The 22662-nt window shown below is 36.6% G+C and overlaps 1 protein-coding gene across 1 annotated transcript in view; it reads right to left on the bottom strand.

The window, feature by feature from the left end:
- Positions 1–403: 403 nt before the first annotated feature.
- The window catches only part of MCEE (methylmalonyl-CoA epimerase), a 67704-nt gene continuing 45445 nt past the window's right edge, over positions 404–22662 (bottom strand). Inside the window, exon 3 of the mRNA XM_037832865.1 lies at positions 404–849. Coding sequence (XP_037688793.1) covers positions 697–849 — 153 coding nt within the window. The 3' untranslated portion in view covers positions 404–696. The remainder of the gene's footprint in view (positions 850–22662) is intronic.

The raw sequence follows: 22662 nt of genomic DNA, 5'->3' as shown, positions 1-22662 counted from the left end.
TGACAGATAACTCTACAAAATCACTGTCTTCTCCATGTCTACTTAAAAACAAAACAAAACAAAAACCACGTATTTATGTATCCAGTAGATCATGCATCAAGTTTTCCACAAAACTTCCTATTCATACATCTAGCACTAGCCCTCCACTTTGCCCCTAAGGTATTTGTTGTAAAAATTAGTTTTCTAGAACAGCAAGAATTTCAAGATCAAAATTAAACAGTTTGGTCTAGAAAACTTGGCCCCAAACAACCTGAAAATCAGCTTTGTCCCAAATATTTGATTGTTAGCTGTCCTTTTATAATTTATTTGCATACTTATCCCACCACACATATACATACACACATACACACCCCTCTTTTTACAGAGCTGACATACTGTATTCAATTACATTACAGAATAGGAATAATTTATTTCCAAGAATTTAATTTTTAAAATAATGTTCCCTAAGTATTTAGTAATCAAGCTTTCTCCAAATCAATGGAAAATCTCAGTGATTAACAAATGTGTTTGTGTCATACACATAAGTACATACCTATATTTATTTATTCATTAATATTTTAATCTTTCTGTCATTCGTTTTTAAACTTTGAACTTTTAAGTGACGGCATCAGTCCAGGACTTAATGCCATAGAATATTTTGATGCTACTTTCTAAAGATTTTTCAGATCAATTAATTTACTTTCAATCAAATATAATTCAAGCTTGCTCCATTTCCACAAGGACTCCATCACAGTCTTTGGGATGAAGAAAGATCACTGGTTTTCCATGTGCTCCTATTTTGACCTCTTCACTTAGAATACGGATCTTCTTTTTTTTCAAATCCTTCATGGCTGCATTTATATCATCCACCTTGAGAATAGGAAATAAATAAAAACACATTTGAGATCTTGAAAATACTGAGTTGCTGTATCTTAAGTCTTAGAAGAAACTTTGAGAGTTCATGTAGACTATCTCCTCTGCCTTTGGGCAGGCCATTCTTAAACCATCATAAAAAATAAGCCAGAACCTTCAGATAATGAACAGAAGTTACTAAAATTTCCCAGGTGAGCAATGGCCAAGTTTAAACATTTTCCTCATTAGATGTTCCCCCTTATAATCTAAGTCATGCATGCAACACTTTGTAATATTTTCTTCTAGCAGTATTAGTTCATGTGATTGGGCAAATTGGCTTTGGCTCAGAGTCTTGGATTCCTCATGAGGCCTCCTATATAAACTGGCTGAAGATTAAAAAGAAGTAACAGATGAGAAGCCCTTAGCACAGTTTATGGTACTTCGTATTCAACAAACATGAGTGCTCCCCTGATCTCCAACCTCACCCCAACCATCTAATTATCACATTTAAGATTAAAAGTTCATATAAATGAAAATCACTATTAACCTGTCATCAAAATGTTTTTTACTGTCTCCTCAAATCCAAATTTTTATAATGTTGCAACTCTCTTCTAAATCATGTCTATATTCTTCATATTGGCAGTCTCGGAAAGAAGCAACTACGTCTCTGTGAACTTAATGGAGGAAATGATCTCCCTCTATTTTGGAAAGTCTCCTTCTTAGACTGAGAACCTAGTAAATAGATGAAAAAGGATGTACGAATGACTACATTCTGAGGCAGTCTTAAAACATCCTGGAATTTAATGAGCTAATTGTATTCCAAACATTAAAAAAGCAGAGAATAACAATACCTATGTATTCAACACATAGATTTACTGTATGTTAATATTTTTATAATCTTATTTTAAAAGAGCCAACGATTGTAAAAGTGGTCAAACAGCTGATGAGGTGACACTAGATATTACTATAAACTATGACTTCATTGTATGTTCTTCTTGTACACTACTTATGGTGTTCTGTTTTGTTTTGTTTCTTTTATACCTCATCACTGTATCAAATTCATGCTCAGACTATGACCCTGGATCATTTCCTCTTCTCTAATACTGTAGCTGGTCCAATCTCATTTTCTTGAGAATAGTAGGATTCTCTTCCTGAAGGTTTACTTTTTGTATCTGAATATAATGAATTTTGTTCTACTGAATTTGACCTCTTTTTCTATTTTCCCAATGTTGCTTATATTCAGTCTCTCCATCCTAAAATAGTTGTAAAATTATTGCACAAAAATGCAAACATAAAATAAAGTACATACCCCTTGATTATTACCTCATACTACTTCCCCCCACCAGAGGTAACTACTGTCTTAAATTTGATGTATGTTCTTCCAAGACTCTTAAAATTTACTTACAATCATTACCTATGTATCTAAAATAAAGTTACATAATGTGATGTCTTCTGTATGCATTATTTGTATTTGCTATTTTACTTAATACATCTTAGCAATTTTTTTATTCAGTATATATAGATTCTACTCCTTTTAAGCTACTATATAGTGTCCTAAATAAGAAATGTACAGATATACAAGAGTTGACCTAATCATTCTCCAACTATTAGACATTTAGATAAGAAAGTGACCCTAGAATTTTCTTCCTGGTAGATGTTAAACTGGCCTTCCCTGTTTTTTTTTTTTTCAGTTGAACACAGAAGAACATGGTAACTGAGTTCATGGACAAGTTTCCACTAGAGTTTGAGGGCGTATTAAACCAGGGACTGGTGGAGATTAAGAATATGAAAAATATGAAAGCAAAATAAAAAGATATGGAACACAGATTGAAATGTTCCAACAAAATTTGACTTAAAGGAAACCAGACAGAGTGTCAGCAGCAATATTTAAAGAGATAATAACTTATAATTTTCCATAACTTGAAAAAGAACATGAGTACTCAAAGTCTACTTGCGAACAAAGCTGGATAAAGATAAATCAATACCTGTACACATGATAGTGAAATTGAATCTCATCAAGGGTACAGATAAAATTCTAAAAGCTCTCAGAGAAAAACAAAGGATTATCTACAATCGAAGTGAAAACAAATTCTCAGCAGTAGCAACAGAGACCAAAAGACGATGCAGCAATGTCATCTAAGGGCTGAGGTAAAATTACCTCAATCTAGAATTTTGAACTGGCTAAATTTTCATATAAAACTCTTGCTTATATAAACAAATGCTTAAATAACAGCAAACACTCTTAAATATATAACAACCAATTGCAATGTGTGCACATAATTGGGATTTTAATTCAAAGAAATAAACCATACAAAGGAAAGTTATGCTATATATATGGGACAATCAGAAATGTGAATATCTTCTAAACATTTGATGATATTAAGATATTATATTATTTTGCTTTAGGTGTATTATGGTATTGTACAAATATGTAAAAAATATCTACACATATACTGAAATATTTATGGATGAAATTACATGATGTCTGGGAATGGCTTCAAATTTAATTTAAGAAGAGGGAAATGTGGTAGACGAAGACTGTATGAAACAAGACTGTCCATGAATTGGTAATTGTTGAAGTTGGGTTTATGAATATGACAGTTCACTGTATTATTCTATTTTTATTTATGTTTGAAATTTTCTGTAAGCTAAAAAAATGTTAAGGCTAATCAATAAACAAAATCTATGGACTCTAAAATATAAGAGGAAGAAGGAATGTAAAATAAATTCTCAATCTAACAGAAGGTTTAAATGGAAGGAAAAAGCAAAGAAATGATAAAAAGAAAATACTTCATATTATAATAGAAAATAAGTTTAAATACATTGATAGTCACTGCAAATGGAAATATATTAAATTAATGAATGAGAAAATGAGATTATCAAGCTGAATATAATAGTTTTTTAAACTTTGCTGCTTGGAAGGGACACACCTAAATAGCAACAACAAAAATTAGCTATGTTTCTTAGAAGACACACCTAAACAAAACCACACAGAATGAGTGAAAGTATAGAAATGGAAAAAGATATACCGGGCAAATAGAAACCCAAATAAGGTTGACATAGCAAGATTAATATCAGATAAAACAATTGAGAATGAAATACAATAATAGGGATTAAAACAGAGACAATCTAAAAATCAAATGCCATAAAATAATCTTGTATTTGCATGAACCTATTAGTATTGCCTTGAAAAACAAAAAGCAGATCAAACATACATAGCTCTCACTATCTGACAGATTAAGCAGACAAAAGATTATTATTTAAAGAACAAAATCAAAAAGCTCACTCTAATCCATATGCATATAGGTATAGATATAAAGACACAGCCCTGCACCTAACAAAGGAGAGAATTAGGGTATTAAAGGATAGAGCAGAATATCCAGGATACAGCACAGACAAAAAGAATACACACACACACACACACACACACACACACACACAAATGTGGAGAGAGAGTAGGAGACATGAAGGAGAGATATAAACTCAAATATATTGGCAATTACATTAAATATAAAAAGGATTAAATAATCCAGTTAAAATAAGATTGTTGGACTAGATAAAAAGACATCTGACTATATCTAATATATCTAAACCAAGGATACAGAGAGGTTCAAAACAAAAGAATAGCATTCAGGAGAAATATTGTGTGATCTCACTTATATGAATAATTAGAATATGCAAATTCAGTCAGAAACTAGAATACAGTTTACTAGGGGCAGGCGTGGGGTTGGGAATGGGAGTTAATGCTTAATTGGTACAGTTTCAGTTTGGAGTAATGGAAAGCTTTCATATTGGATGGCAATGATGGTAGTACAACATTGTGAATGGAATCAACACTACAGAATTATACATTTGAAAGTGGTGAAAATGGTAAATTTTAAATTATACAAATGAATTTGCATATTGTATCCTTGGTTTGGATATGTTAGATACAGTCAGATGTTTTCTTTTATCTTTTTATCTAGTGCAACAATCTTATTTTAACTGGATTATTTAATCTTTTTTATATTTAATGTAATTGCCATTACATTAAAGAACAACATAGAATTGTACAACACAAAGAGTGAACCCTTATGTAAATTATGGACTATAGTTAATAGTATAATTATAATAATATTGTTTTTCAATTTTAACAAAGCTACCACACAAATGCAAAATGCTAGTAATAGGGAAAATTGGGTGTGGGGTGTTGGTATATAGGAACACAATACTTTTTGCATGATTTTTTCTGTAAAATTACAACTGCTGTAATAAAAAAAATTCTTTAATGGATAGCACTCAAATACTAACTATAGAACAGCTATATGAACAAATAATAAAACTGCTTTAAAGTTCATAAGGTTGCTAGAGGTGAAGTTATCTTATAAGACAAAGTTTAATCCATTAGGAAAATATAACAATTCTAAATTCATATGTCACTACTAAGGATCAAAACATATCCAGAAAAAATTTAGAGAAGTATATGGAAAAACAGACAAATCCTCATACATAGTGAGATATTTAATAGCCTGCTTTCAGTGATTGATAGAAACACAAAAAATTAGAAGATATAACCCATGAAAAACATATTAACCAATTTGATTTCATGAACATATAGACAACATATAATAACTGCAAAATTATTTTCATGTACACACAAAACATTTACAAAATTTGATTACATACTGGCCATGAAACAAGTCTTGACAAATTCCAAAGTACTAACATCTTTGGATGCCATTAAGCTAGAAAGCAATAACAGAAGAGTAATCAGAAACCCCCCATGTTTAGAAATTAAGAACTATACTTCAAAATTATCCATAGGTCAAGAAAAAAAAAAAGTAACACAATTGCCAGGAAAGTATTTTGAATTGAACCATAATGAAAATTCCATATATCAAAACTTCTGAGATACAGGTAAAGGAGTAATTAGGGATAATATATAATAATAGATGCATTCATTAGAAAGGAAGAAACCCTGAAAAACAATGAACTAAGCCACCACTTCCATGCTAAGAAACAACATCAAATGAAATCCCAAAGGAGAAGAGTAAAGAATAGAAATGAATGAAATAGAGATCATACAACAAAGCAGTTGATCCTTCAAAAATGACTAATAAAACTGATGAATATACAGTAAGATGGATCAAGAAAATATAATATCTAGAATGAGAAAGCACATCATTACAGATTCTACAAACAATAAAAAGCTGATAAAAGGATATTATAAGCTGACCACCACTGTTTCTGTAAACCTCCCTAATCTTCCCTTTTTAGGTAGTTTCATCCAGATATACTCACAGACTAATATTCTATCAATGAATTTGAAAGTATGTGAAATGAACAAATTCCTAGAAAAATATAATCTATTAAAATGAACTCAAATAGAAAAAAATGCCTTGAAAATACCTATAAATATTAAGGAAATTGAATCAGTAGTCCAAAATCTTCCTGCAGTGAAAACCCCAGAACCAGATAGCTACAGTAACAAGATTTATCAGTCTAGGAATAAGTACTTCCAATTATTCAGAGACAAAGTGGGAATACTCTGTTGGGGATTGAATCATGTCCCCCCAAAAGGCATGTTCAGGTCCCAACACCTGATCTTGTGGGCGTGAACCCATTTGTAAACAGGACCTATGACAAGGTTATTTGTTAATTCAATAAGGCTGCAGACCTAATAAGCAAAGGAAATTGGACACAGGAAGAGGAGGCACGGGGAGCAGCCAGAAGCTGGATGTCAATGCAATGTGCAAGAGGATAAGATGCCAGCCTTTGCACTGCCATGTGACAGAAAAGCCATGGAACTCCAAAGATTTCCATCCAGCCAGAAGATACCAACCCTAGGAAGAAGCAAGCCTTCTAGTCTCTGAAACCATGACCCAGTAAATTCCTGTGTTAAGCCAAACCACTGTACGGTATTTCTTCCAGCAGGGAGAAAATGAAAACACTCCCCAACCCATTTTATAAAACTAGCATAACCTTGACATCAAGATCAAATACTAAGACAGTATAATAAAGGAATTTAAAATTAAATTTAAAGAGAATTTAAAATTCAGTTTAATGCAATTATTTTCATAATTTTTAAACCTAAAAGTTTTCTTTTTAAAGAAGTTTTTTTTAATTTTAAATTCTGTAAATATATTCTTTTTTTTTAGAGTAGTTGTAGGTTTACAGAAAAATCAAGCAGAGTACAAATTTCCCCATACATTCCCCTTTCACAAACACAGTTTTCCCGATTATCATTTTGCATTCATGGGGTGGTACCTTTGTTACAATTGATGAAACATTATTTTGATAACTATATTAACCACAGCCCATAGCTTGCATTAGGGTTCACTCTTCGTGTTGTTTACAGTCTTGTGTGTGTGTGTGTGTGTGTGTGTGTGTTTTCCTAGTAACTTATATACAAAATAAAATTTCCCATTTTATCCACTTTCAAATATGAAATTCAGAAGTGTTGATTGCATTCACAAAGTTATGCCTCCATCACCATCATCCATTACCAAAACTTTTCTATCTTCTCATAGAATCATGCCATTTAAACATTAACTCCCCATTCTCCACCACCACTTGGTGCCTACTAACCTGTATTTTAGTTTCTGACTTTATGAATTTGCATATTCTGCTTATTTCATATAAATGAAATCATATAGTGCTTGTCCTTTTGTGTCTGGCTTATTGCACTCTACATGATGTCTTCAAGGTTCATCCATGTTTTCACATGCATCAGAACTTCACTAATTTTTAATAACTGAATTATTTTCCATTGTATATATGTATGTCACATTTTGTTTATCCATTCAACTACTGATGTACACTTGGGTTGCTTTCATCTTTCATAATTGTGAATAATGCCGCAAGGAACCTTGGTGTGCAAATATCTGTTCGAGTGAATTCTTTTAGGTATATACTTAGAAGTGGGGCTGCTGGGTCATATCTATACTTAATTTACTGAGGAATCGCCAAACTGTTTTGCACAGCAGCTGCACCATTTTACATTAGCAGCAATATATGAATTTTCCTATTTCTCCAAATCCTCTCCAACACTTGTTTTTTTCCATTTTTATAATGGTAGAAAATCTAGTCAGTGGGTGTGAAACGGTATCATGTGGTTTTGATTTGCATTTCTCTGACGGCTAATGATGTTGAGCATCTTTTCATGTGCTTATTAGCTATTTGTATCTCTTCAAGTCATTTTCCCATTTTTAATTGGGTTGTTCATCTTTATGCTGTTGAGTTGTAGCAGTTCTTTATATATTGTGGCTATTAAACCCTCATCAGATATATGGTTTCCAAATATTTTTTCATTCTATAGGTATTTTATTTTCAGGATGAATCCTTTCATGCACTAACGTTTTCAATTTTGATGAAGTTCTATTTATCTGTTATCTCCATTTCCTCATGCTTTTGGTATAAAGTCTAAGAAATCATTGCCTGACACAAGGTCCTGAAGGTGTTTCCCTATGTTTTCTTCTAGATGTTTTTTTAGTTTGGGTTTTTATATTTTGGTCTTCGAGCCATTTTTGAGTTAATTTTTGCATATGATTTGTGGTAGGGGTCCACATTCATTTTTTGGAATATGGCTATCCACCTTCTAAGCACCACTTGTTGAAAAGCCTATTCTTTCCCCTCTGAGTAGACTCAGCACCCTTGTCAAAAATTGACTGGCTATAACTCTAAGGGTTTATTTCTAAACTCTCAAGTCAATTCCATTTTGATATATGACTGTTTCTTGTGCCAGTAACACAGTTTTGATTACTGTAGCTTTGTAATAAGTTTTACAATCGGAAACTATGAGTCTTCCACCTTTGTTCTTCTTTTTCAAGATGGTTTTCGCTATTTGGAACCCTTTAGCCTTAAATACGAATTTTTTAAAACTTTTTATATTGAATATATTCAAACTAACAGGGCAGTTATAAAAAAACAAATCCCATACAAAGAACTCCAATATACCCCTAACCCCACCACTCCTACAATACCCAGATCTACCAATTTTAACATTTGACACATTTGCTGTATCCCCCTCTTCCCTCCCTCTGTGCCTTCTTTCCTTTCTACCTACCCACTTTTTTGAACCCTTTAGTGTAGGTTGTATATACCATGCTCTTTGAACACTTATTACTGCCATGTAAATTTCCTAAATACACAGATATTCACTTATGTATCCACCTTAAAGTTATCAAGTTCAAGCAATTTAACATTGATATAAAGCTTAAAATCTAGTTTCATTTTTCTCCTGTCTGATAAAACTGTAATAACATGAAGATAAAATTTCATTGTTTCATTCAGTGATTCACTAATCTAGAAGCATCCTATACAGAAAGCAGAAGGGAGCTCCACAGAGTGATAGAAAGGGCACAGTATATAGAGACAGGCTTATACAATCAACAAGGAAGTCAGCAGCATAAAGGACTCAATTGACTATATCAAGATATTGTCCTTATTTGGTGAATGCCAAGCCTTAGGGGCTGGGATACACAAACTAAATTGGAGCTGGTGGACTACAATTGGCTGGTCTTAGGTTCTGGGTTCTGGGAGAGCCAAGCGCTCACAAGAAACAGTAACTAAGTTAAGTTTTATGACATAAGGCTTCATATGAGTAGCTCCATCTGGGGCCTATGTTAGTTATTTAACAACTGTCCCCCTTTTGATCCAGTTCTCAGCCACTGAAAGCTGTAATCAAAATTTAAGGTATGCACAGAGCACCTGGCAGTCCCACAGATCTCTTGCTTCAATAGTGCGTGAACCAAACAGACCCAGGGACATGCCCCCCCAACCTCTACAACCTTGACCACCCTCCAACTCCCTCTCCAGTTGCAACCTCCAGGACCATCTTCTGGGCCAGCCCATTTCTAGGACCAGCTAACATTCTTTTTGTGGTTAGCTCCTCATTGTCAACCAACCAGGAGCTCCCAGATCCATCAGAATTATTCCGCTGATGTGGAGGCCTGTCAACTGCCTGGTCAACCCACATCTGCAGAACTCCTACACCTACCTCACTCTGGGCTTCTATTTCGACCGTGAGAATGTGGCCCTCAAGGGCGTGGACTTCCTCCATGAGTTGGCGAAGGAGAAGCACAAGGGTGCTGTCTCCTGAAGATGCAAAATCAGTGTGGTGGCAACACCCTTGTACAGGATGTGCAGAAGCTGTCCCAAGATGAGTGGGGTAATACCCTGGAAGCCATGGAATATGCACTGGTCTTAGAGAAGAGCCTGAATGAGGCCCTTTGGGATCTGCCTGCCTTGAGTTCTGCCAACACAGACCCTCATCTCTGTTACTTCCTGGAGAACTATTTCCTAGATTAGGAGATGAAACTCATCAAGAAAAAATGGGCAATCACCTGACCAACCTCCACAGGCTGGGTGTCCCAGAGGCCAGGTTGGACAAGTATCTCTTTGAAAGGTTCACCTTCAAGCATCACTAGGAGCCTCTGGAGAACACAGGCCTTTAGGGGGCCCCTCTGCATTCCCCTGGCATCCAGGCTTTTCCCTGAGCCCCTCCTTCCAGCCAGGGGGCATCTTTTAACCAGCTCACTCTCTAACAAGCCCTGAACCAAGTGTGAACAATAAAGCTTTTTGCTACATATATTAAAAAAAATTAAGGCATGGGTACCATTCTTATTTTGGAGTTTCAGATTAGTATTCACAGGTCACAATGCTAGGCTCATAAGTGGTTATGATGCCAGTATCTCCTTTTGTTCATACATTTTCTATTGTTGTTCTAGGCACAGAGAGATCACCTGCCAACTCACAGGTGGCTGGACACATCCATTAAAAACTCTTGAGGGAACACAGTGCACCAGAAAGACTAAAATGATCACTGCGAGCAGCAAAATGCTCAATTTTTGGAATACGCTCTTAGTCATGTTCCCATGACACAAACCAGTTGAAATCAGCAATCAAAAATGATCTTGAGGGGGAGGTGGGGCAAGATGGTGGACTGGTGAGGTGAATTTCATATCTCCTCTAGAGCAACTGGTAATTACCCAAGAACTATATGAAGCAGTGTTTTTGGGGTTTCCAGTAACCAGTCACACATCGGACACAAGTTTGGAATTGGAGGAAAAGCTGAGATTGCAGCAAACATTTAAGTTCCCCCGACCAGGGGTCTGGCGCCCCTCCCCACCCAGACCTCAAGGACTGGCGTGCTGCTGGCTCCCTGAAAGGGGAAAAAAAAAACCAAAAACAACAAACGGCTGAGGACAACGGGGGCTCAACCCAGCCTCAACTGAAGAATTAATTAACAAATTAATTAACTAATTTTGGGAGCTGGGGGTGGTAAAGAAGGGATGGTCTCCGAGAAGGGGGGCACATAAAAGCCGAGCACCCAGTCCCAGGCTCCAAAAAAGCCTTTTTTATTTCTTTCCCCCTACATTTTGTCCCTTCTCCCTTCTCACTGACTCCTTTTCTCTTTGCATTTCAATAGCCCCTGGCAGGGGTGAAACTGAAGCTGCTGGAGAGTAATTACCAGACAATGGCCCAAAGTACATCTTTATATGCTCTACTCAGACACTGACAAAACTTCCAGGCTGGGGAACTGCTTTTAAAAGGGAATCCTTTTTTTTTTTTTTTTTTTTTTTCTTGTTTTTCTTTTCTATTTTTTAAATCTAGAAGTGACATATGTGATTATCTTCTATCAGAGAGCCCAAGTTGAAAGACTAGGCTAGGCCTGTGGGGAGACAGAGTATCCAGAAGGTCTTTGAATTCCAGATTCAATTCTGAAGGACTTCATTCCCGTCTTTAATTGGCAACTCAGGCTGACCAAGGAATTTAGCTGGAGTTGCCCCCAGAGAGGAGAGGGGACAAGGGAATAGTGTCCCTGAGAGACAACTAGAGTTCCTAGGATTGGGAGAGTGAAAATAGGTCCAGCTCAACTGGCAGCCCTCCTGGGAACTCAGAACCCAGGGGCTGGAATTCAGATTCCAGTTTCAGTCAGCCACACCCCCGACAGGGGTAGAGTCACCAGGAGGACTAAAGGCTTCATAACTCCTTACACTGGCAGGGGAGCTGCAGGCTGGCAAGTGCCACCTGCTGGACAGGAGAGGAAAAGCACCGATTCTAGAGGCCTCATAGGAGGGTCTCATTCTCAGGAAAACTCCATACCCTCCTCATGAGACCTAGGCCTCTCTAGACTGGGAAAATCTGACTGGAGTTGACCATATCTAAGGAGACCCTCTCACAAAAAGGCTGCATAGAGGCAGGGCAAGAAACAGAAAAAGAGGTGAAAAAATCTGATCAACTAATAGAACCTAAGTCAGAGGTCTAGAATAAGTTGAACTGAACAACAGAGGTCAGAGAACAAAGCCAACCAACAAGAAACGCCTGGTAAAGACAGAAAATGAGCTAGAGAATAAACTAATCAAGAAAATCAGATGCCTAGACAACTTAAGATAACAAGCCATACTAGGAAACACGAAAATATGGACCAGCCAAAGGTACAAACTAATAGTTCAACCGAGATACAGGAGTTGAGGCAACAAATGCTAAATCAATTCAATGAACTGAAGGAAGATACAAAAGAGATGAGAGATATAAAGAAGACACTGGATGACCATAAAAAAGAATTCGTAAACTTGAAAAAACAAATGGCAGAACTCATGGGAATGAAGGCCACAATGGAGGAGATGAAAAACACAATGGAGGGACACAACAGTACATTTGAACAGGCAGAAGAAAGGATCAGTGAACTGGAAGACAAGGCATTTGAATTCATTCACAAAAAAGAACAGATGGTGAAAAAAGTGGAAAAATACGAGCAGGGACTTAGGAAGCTGAGTGACAGCACGAAATGCATGAATACACATGTTAAGGGTATCCCAGAAGAAGAAGAGAGGGGAAAAGGCACAGAAAGAATAATAGAAGAAATATTCAACAAAAATTTCCCAACTCTTATAAAAGACAGAAAATTAGAGATTCAAGAAGTACAGTGTACCCCAAATAGAATAGATTCCAATAGACCGACTCCAAGACACTTACTGATCAGGTTGTCCAATGTCAAAGACATAGACAGAATTCTGAAAGCAGCAAGAGAGAAGCAATCTATCACACACAAGGGAAGCTCGATAAAACTATGTATAGATTTCTCTGCAGAAAACATGGAGGTGAGAAGAGAGCAGCATGATATATTTAAGATACTGAAAGAGAACTGTCAAGAATTCTATATCCAGCAAAAACTATCCTTCAAAAATGAGGGAGACATTAAAACATTTTCAGACAAAACGACACTGAGAGCATTTGTGAATAAGAGATCAGTGCTACAAGAAATACTAAAGGGAGTGCTACAGGCTGATAGGAAAATACAGGAGAGAGAAAGCTGGAGAAGAGTGCAGAAATGAAGATTAGCACAAAAGGTAAAAGGAGAGACAGGAAAAAATAAGATATAGCACAAAATACAAGGACAAAATGGTAGTAGAAAGGACTGCCCTTACAGTAATAATACTAAATGTAAATGGATTAAAATCCCCAATAAAAAGACACAGACTGGCAGAATGGATTGAAAAACAGGAACCACCTGTCTAAAAGAAACTCACCTTAGACACAAGGACAAAAATAGGCTGAAAGGGAAAGGTTGGAATAGGATATTTCAAGCAAACAACAACCAGAAAAAAGTGGGAGTAGCTATATTAATATCAAATTAGACTTCAAAAGTAACACAATTCAAAGAGACAAAGAAGGACATTATATATTAATAAAAGGATCAATTCACCAACAAAACATAACAATCATAAATATTTATGCACCAAGCCAGAATGTCCCAAAATTCAAGATGCAAACACCGAGATCACTGAAAAGAGAAGTAGACATCTCTACAATAGTTGGAGACTTCAATACACCACTTTCGTCAATAGATAGAACACCTAGCCAGAGAATCAATGAAAAAACAGAGATGAATTGTATGATAAATGAACTAGACTTGACAGACATTTATAGAACACTACATCCAACAACAGCAGGATACACTTTTTTTCAAGTGCTCATGGAATATGCTCCACGATAGACCACATGTTGGGACACAAAGCAAGTCTCAACAAATTTAAAAATATTGATATTATACAAAATACTTTCTCAGACGATAATGGAATGAAGTTGGAAATAAAAAGTAGAAGGTCATAAAATTCACAAACATATGGAGGCTAAACAACACCCTCTTAGAAAAGAAGTGGGTAAAGGAAGAAATTACAAGAGAAATTAGGAAAATGACATTGAAAACACATATCAAAACTTACGGGATGCAGCAAAGGCAATGCTGAGAGGCAAATTTTTTGCCCTCAAAGCCTATATTAAAAGAGAAGAGAGAGCAAAAACTGAAGAATTAACTGTTCATCTGGAGGAAATAGAGAAAGAACAGCAAATAAATCCCAAAGCAAACAAAAGGGAAGAAATAACAAAGATTAGAGCAGAAATAAATGAAATTGAGAACAGGAAAACAATAGAATCAACAAAAGCAGAAGCTGCTTCTTTGAGAAAATAAAATTGATGGACTGGTGGCTAGGTTAACAAAAAAAAAAAAAAAAAAAAAAAAGAAAGAGCAGATGCAAAAAATGCAATAAGAAATGGGAAAGGAAACATAACTACTGACCCTGCAGAAATTAAGGAAATAATGAGAAGATACTATAAGAAACTATATGCTAATAAACTAGACAACTTAGATGAAATGGACAACTTCCTAAAAAAGCATAAACAAAACTGACTCAAGAAGAAATAGATGACCTCAACAAACCAATCACAAGTAAAGAGATTGAGTCAGTCATCAAAAAGCTCCCAAAAAGAAAAAGCCCAGGACCAGATGGCTTCACATGTGAATTCTACAAAGCATTCAAGAAAGCATTAGGAATTGTACGAGGCAGGGAAAGATGGTGGATTGGTGAGGTGTATGTTTTAGTTACTCCTCCAGGAAAGTAGGTAGAAAGCCAGGAACTGTGTGGACTGGACACCACGGAGCAATTTGACTTTGGGCATACTTCATACCACACTAATGAACATGTGGAACTGCTGAGATCAGTGAAATCTGTGTTTTTGTGGCCAGGGGACCTGCGCCCTTCCCTGCCAGGCTCAGTCCCATGGGAGGAGGGGCTGTCAGCACTGGGAATGAGAAGAGAGAACTGCAGTGGAAGCTCTCATCGGAAACTCATTCTACTGATCCAAACTCAAATCATACATAGACTGAAACCAGACACCAGACAATCTGAGAGCAGCAAGCCCAGCAGAGAGGAGATAGGGATAGCAAGAAAGAGCAAGAAAAGCCCAAAAAGAAAAGCGGAGGCTTTTAGGAGTTCTGGTGAACACAGAAAGGGGAAGGGCAGAGCTCAGGCCCTGAGGCTCGTATGCAAATCCCGAAGAAAAACTGACCTCTCTGCCCCCTGGACCTTTCCTTAATGGAACTAATTGCTTTGTCTCTTAGCATTTCAATAACCCATTAGATCTGTGAGGAGAGCCTTTTTTTTTTTAATCTTTTTTTTTTATCTTTTTCTAAAACAATTACTCTAAAGCCCAATAAGGAAAGCCTCAAAGAATTGCAATTTGGGCACGTCAAGACAAGAGCAGAAATAAGACAGCTCTGAGACAAAAGGCAATAATCTAGTGGCTGAGAAAATTCACTATAACACTATAACTTCCCAAGAAAAGGGGGGCATCCGCTCAGCAGACTGGGAGCCTCCCTACACAGCCCTGCAGCCTAGAACCACCCTGGGGGGACAGCACTCACCTGTGACATAGCCCAGTCATCCCTCAACAGACGAACGGGGGTGCACATCCTGGAAGAGAGACCCACTCACAAGTCTTAGGGTCTATACCAAGGACTTGTGGGTCACTGGCAGAGACAAACTGTGGTAGGACTGAATTGAAAGATTAGACAATTGCAGCAGCTTTAAAACTCCAGGAACACCAGGGAGATTTGATTGCTAGAGTCACCACTCCCCCTCCCTGACTGCCCAGGCACACGCTCCATATACAGGGTGGGCAATATCAACTACACATGCAAGCTTGGTACACCAATTGGACCCCACAAGACTCACTCCGCCACTCACCACAAAGGCAAAGTGGGGGAGAACTCGGTTGAGGGGAGTAGGTGCCTCGTGGACACCACCTGCTGGTTAGTCAAAGAAAGTATACTCCATGAAGCTGTAGATCAAATTAGAGATAAGGATTTCAGTTGGTCTACAAATCCTAAAAGAACCCTATCAAGTAAAGCAAATGCCAAGAGGCCAAAAACAACAAAAAATTTTAAAGCATATGAAAAAAACAGACAATATGGATAACACAAGCCCAAGCAACCAAATCAAAATCAGAGGAGACATAGTACCTAGAGCAACTAATCAAAGAACTAAAGATGAATGATGAGACCATGTCACGGGATATAAAGGACATGAAGAAGAGCATGGCACAGGATATAAAGGACATCAAGAAGACCCTAGAAGAGCATAAAGAAGACATTGCACAACTAAATAAAAAAAAAAATAGATGATCTTACAGAAATTAAAGAAACTGTTGACCAAATTAAAAAGATTCTGGATACTCATAGCACAAGACTAGAGGAAGGTGAACAATGACTCAGCGTCCTTGAGGACCACAGAATGCTAAATGAAGGCAAAAAAGAATGGGGAAAAAATCAAAAAAATCAAAATGGACCTCAGGGATATGATAGATAATATAAAATGTCCAAATATAAGACTCATTGGTGTTCAAGAGGGGAAGAAAACGGTAAAGCTCTAGGAAGAGTATTCAAAGAAATTGTTGGGGAAAACTTCCCAAATCTTCTAAACACCATAAATACACAAATCATAAATGTCCAGTGAACTCCAAATAGAATAAATCCAAATAAACCCACTCCGAGACATATTCTGATCACACTGTCAAATACGGAAGAGAAGGAGCAAGTTCTGAAAGCAGCAAGAGAAAAGCAATTCACCACATACAAAGGAAACAGCATAAGACTAACTAGTGACTACTCAGCAGCCACCATGGAGGCGAGAAGGCAGTGGCACGACATATTTAAAATTCTGAGTGAGAAAAGTTTCCAGCCAAGAATACTTTAACCAGCAAAGCTCTCCTTCAAATTTGAGGGAGAGCTTAAATTTTTCGCCGACAAAAGTTGAGAGAATTCGCTAACAAGAGACCTGCTCTACTTCAGATACTAAAGGAAGCCCTACAGACAGAGAAACAAAGAGAGAGCAACATGGAGAAAGGTTCAGTACTAAGATTCGGTATGGGTACATTAAAGGATATTAATAGAGAGAGGGAAAATATATATGACAAAATAAACCAAAGGATAAGATGGCTGATACAAGAAATGTCTTCATGGTTATAACACTGAATGCAAATGGATTAAACTCCCCAATTAAAAGATATAGATTAACAGAATGGATAAAAAAAAAAAATGACCATCAATATGTTGCAGACAAGAGACTCATCTTAGACAAAGGGACACAAAGAAATTGAAAGTGAAAGGATGGAAAAAAATATTTCATGCCAGCTACAGGCAAAAAAAAGCAGGTGTAGCAATATTAATCTCAGATAAAATAGACTTAAAGAAAGCACGTATAGCAATATTAATCTCAGATAAAATAGACTTTAAATGCAGGGATGTTTTGAGAGACAAAGAAGGCCACTACATACTATAAAAGGGCAATTCAACAAGAAAAAATAACGATCATAAATGTTTATGCACTCAAAGTGCCATAAAATACATGAGACAAACACTGGCAAAACTAAAGGAAGCAACTGATGTTTTCACAATAATTGTGGGAGACTTCAACACATCACTCTCTCCTATAGATAGATCAACCAGACAGAAGACCAATAAGGAAATTGAAAACCTAAAAAATCTGATAAATGAATTGGATTCAACAGACATAAATAGAACATTACAACCCAAATCACCAGGATACACATTTTCTCTAGGGCTTACAGAACTTTCTCCAGAATAGATCATATGCTGGGACATAAAACAAGGCTCAATAAATTTAAAAAGACGGAAATTATTCAAAGCACATTCTCTGACGACAATGGAATACAATTAGAAGTCAATAACCACCAGAGACTTAGAAAATTCACAAATACTTGGAGGTTAAACAACACACTCCTAAAAAAATCAGTGGGTTAAAGAAGAAATAGCAAGAGAAATTGCTACATATATAGAGACAAATGAAAATGAGAACACAACATACCAAAACCTATGGGATCCAGCAAAACCAGTACTGAGGGGGAAATTTATAGCACTAAATGCATATATTAAAAAGGAAGAAAGAGCCAAAAGCAAAGAACTAACGGTTCAATTGAAGAAGCTAGAAAATGAACAGCAAACCAATCCTAAACCAAGTAGAAGAAAAGAAATAACAAGGATTAAAGCAGAAATAAATGAAACACACAACAAAAAAATAGAGGATAAATAACACCAAAAGTTGGTTCTTTGAGAAGATCAAAAAGATTGACAAGCCCCTAGCTAGACCAACAAAATCAAAAAGAGAGAAGACCCATATAAACAAAATAATGAATGAGAAAGGTGACATTACTGCAGATCCCGAAGAAATTAAAAAAATTATAAGAGGATACTATGAACAACTGTATGCCAACAAACTGGAGAATGTAGAGGAAATGGACAATTTCCTGGAAACATATGAACAATCTAGACAGACCAGAGAAGAAACAGAAGACCTCACCCAACCAATCATGAGCAAAGAGATCCAATCAGTCATCAAAAAGCTTCCCACAAATAAATGCCCAGGACCAGATGGCTTCACAGGGGAATTCTACCAAACTTTCCAAAAAGAACTAACACCAGTCTTACACTCTTTCAAAGCATCGAAGAAAATGGAACACTACCTAACTCATTTAATGAAGCTAACATCAATCTAATACCAAAAGTAGGCAAAGATGCTACAAAAAAGGAAAACTACCAGCCAATCCCCCTAATGAATATAGATGCAAAAATCCTCAACAAAATACTTGCAAATTGAATCCAAAGACACAATAAAAAAATCATAGACCATGACCAAGTGGGGTTCATTCCAGGCATGCAAGAATGGTTCAACATAAGAAAATCAATGTATTACAAACACTAACAAATCAAAAGGGAAAACTCAAATGATCATCTCAATAGATGCTGAAAAAGCATTCAACAAAATCCAAGTCCCTTTTTGATAAAAACACTTCAAAAGGTAGGAATTGAAGGAAACTTCCTCAATATGATAACGAGCATATATGAAAAACTCACAGCCAGCATAGTACTCAATGGTGAGAGACTGAAAGCTTTCCCTCTAAGATCAGGAACAAGACAAGGATGCCCGCTATCACCACTGTTATTCAACACTGTGCTGGAAGTGCTAGCCAGGGCAATCCGGCAAGACAAAGAAATAAAAGGCATCCAAATTGGAAAGGAAGAAGTAAAACTGTCATTGTTTGCAGATGATATGATCTTATATCTGGAAAACCCCAAAAAATCGACGATACAGCTACTAAAGCTAATAAACAAATTTAGCAAACTAGCAGGATAGAAGATGAATGCACATAAGTCAGTAATGTTTCTATATGCTAGAAATGAACAAACTGAAGAGACACTCAAGAAAAAGATACCACTTTCAATAGCAACTAAAAAAATCAAGTACTTTGAAAAAACTTAACCAAAGATGTAAAACACCTATACAAAGAAAACTACATAACTCTACTAAAGGAAATAGAAGGGGAACTTAAAAGATGGAAAAATATTCCGGAAAAATATTCCAAGTTCATGAATAGGAAGGCTAAATGTCATTAAGATGTCAATTCTACCCAAACTCATTTACAGATTCAGTGCAATCCCGATCAAAATTCCAACAACCAAAAAAAAAAAGTGAATGAAAAATACAGAAAAGTAAAAAGAAAAAATAGAGAAAAAAATCACCCAATGTCATATCACCCAAAGCAACTATTGCTAACATTAATGTGTTCTATTTCATTTTTTCTTTGCATTTTTAATATCTACTTTTCTCTTTCCCACCCTCAATTATAAAATAATGTTTTATAGACTCTTATTACACATGGTTTTTTAAAATGACTGCATAATATAACACCATATAGATGATACCTTACTTTATCACTTATTTAACACAGACAGGCAGATTTGGCAAACTTGGTGGCTCTGTGTTCTCCTGATCTATCGATCAATCTATCTGTCCATCCCCCACCCGCCCACATTCCTGAATGTATTGAGTTTGTTCCATGTACATGGCTCTGTGCTCAGTGCCAGAAGGATCTAAAATAAAGAATCTCTGTTGGGGAGACAAAAATCAGTAAAAAAAAAAAAAAAAAAAAAAAATTCCAACAACCTACTTTGCAGACTTCGAAAAGCTAATTATCAAATTTCTTTGCAAAGGGAAGATGCGTTGAATTACTAAAGACACTCTGAAAAAGAAAAACAAAGTGGGAGGACTTACACTCCCTGAATTTGAAGCTTATTATAAAGCCACGGTTGTCAAAACAGCATGGTACCGGCACAAAGTCATATAGATCAATGGAATTGAATTGAGAATTCAGAGATAGACCCCCAGATCTATGGCCAACTGATCTTTGACAAGGCCCCCAAAGTCACTGAACTGGGTCATAATGGTCTTTTCAACAAATAGGGCTGGGAGAGTTGGATATCCATATCCAAAAGAATGAAAGACGACCCCTACCTCACATCCTACACAAAAATTAACTCAAAATGGACCAAAGATCTCAATAAAAAAGAAAGCACCACAAAACTCCTAGAAGATAATGTAGGAAAATATCTCCAAGATCTTGTATTAGGCAGTCACTTCCTAGACTTTACCCCCAAAGCACAAGCAACAAAAGAAAAAATAGATAAATGGGAACTCCTCAAGCTTACAAGTTACTGTACCTCAAAGGAATTTCTCAAAAAGGTAAAGAGGCAGCCAACTCAATGGGAAAAAAATTTTGGAAACCATGTATCTGACAAAAGACATATCTTGCATATATATCCTACAACTGAATGACAACAGTACAGACAGCCCAATTATAAAATGGGCAAAAGATATGAAAAGACAGTTTTCTGAAGAGGAAATACAAATGGCCAAGAAACACATGAAAAACTGTTCAGCTTCACTAGCTATTAGAGAGATGCAAATTAAGACCACAGTGAGATACCATCTCACACCAATTAGAATGGCTGCCATTGAACAAACAGGAAATTACAAATGCTGGAGGGGATGTGGAGAAATTGGAACTCTTATTCATTGTTGGTGGGACTGTATAAGGGTTCAGCCACTCTGGAAGTCAATCTGGCAGTTCCTTAGAAAACTAGATATAGAGTTACCGTTCAAGCAAGCAATTGCACTTCTCGGTATATACCCGGAGGATCGGAAAGCAGTGACACGAACAGATATCGGGATGCTAACGTGCACAGCACCATTACTCACAATTGCCAAGAGATGGAAACAACCCAAATGTCCTTCAACAGATGAGTGGATAAATAAAATGTGGTATATACACATGATGGAATACTACATGGCAGTAAGAAGGAATGATGTCCTGAAACATATGACAACATGGATGAACATTGAAGACATAATGCTGAGGGAAATAAGCCAGGCACAATAAGACAATTATTATATGCTAACACTAATGTGAACTTTGAAAAATGTAAAACAAATGGTTTATAATGTAGAATGTAGGGGAACTAGCGATAGAGAGTAATTAAGGAAGGGAGAACAATAACCCAATAAGAACAGATAAGCTATTGTGGGTAAATTTAATGTTCTGGGAATGCCCAGGAATGACTATGGTCTGTTAGTTTCTGATGGGTATAGTAGGAACAAGTTTACAGAAATGCTGCTATATTAGGTTACTTTCTTGAGGTAGAGCAGGAACATGTTGGAAGTAAAGTAGTTAGCTTAGGCTGGTTGTCTTTTTCTTACTCCCTTGTTATGGTCTCTTTGAAATGTTCTTTTATACCATGTTTTTTTTTAATTTTCATACAGTTGATTTAAAAAAATTAAAAATCAAGGAGAAAAATATGCAGAGCCCCCTTGAGGAGCTGGTCTTTATTGCCCTGCCCCACCATGATGGCTGCTAACATGCCCACAGACATTGGGGACTCGTGGTTTGATGGTTTGAGCCCTCTACCACAGGATTTGCCCTTGGGAAGACTGTTGCTGCTGCAAAAGAGAGGCTAGGCCTCCCTATAATTGTGCCTAAGACCCTCCTCCCAAATGCCTCTGTTGCTCACGTGTGGCCCTCTCTACCTAAGCCAACTTGAAAGGTGAAATCACTGCCCTCCCCCATACATGGGATTAGACACCCAGGGGAATGAATCTCCCTGGCAACATGGAATATCACTCCCGAGGAGGAATGCAGACCAGGCATCGTGGGATGGAGAACATCTTCTTGACCAAAAGGGGGATATGAATGGAAATGAAATAAACTTCAGTCACAGATTTCAAAAGGAGCCGAGAGGCCACTCTGGTGGGCACTCTTATGCACAATATAGACAACCCTTTTTAAGTTCTAAAGAATTGGGGTAGCTGGTGGTAGATACCTGAAACTATCAAACTACAACCCAGAACCCATGAATCTTGAAGACAATTGTATAAAAATGTAGCTTATGAGGGGTGACAATGGGATTGGGAAAGCCATAAAGACCACACTCCGCTTTGTCTAGTTTATGGATGGATGGTAGAAAAATAGGGGAAGGAAACAGACAAATGCACCCATTGTTCTTTTCACTTTAATTGCTGTTTTTTCACTTTAATTATTATTCTTGTTATTTTTGTGTGTGTGGTAATGAAGGTGTCAGTGATTGATTTTGGTGATGAATGTACAACTATGTAATGGTACTGTGAACAATCAAATGTATGATCTGTTTTGTATGACTGC

The sequence above is a fragment of the Choloepus didactylus genome, chromosome 4, assembly GCF_015220235.1.
Source record: "Choloepus didactylus isolate mChoDid1 chromosome 4, mChoDid1.pri, whole genome shotgun sequence".
NCBI classification, from domain to species: domain Eukaryota; kingdom Metazoa; phylum Chordata; class Mammalia; order Pilosa; family Megalonychidae; genus Choloepus; species Choloepus didactylus.
This window is presented reverse-complemented; position numbering and strand designations above follow the sequence as displayed.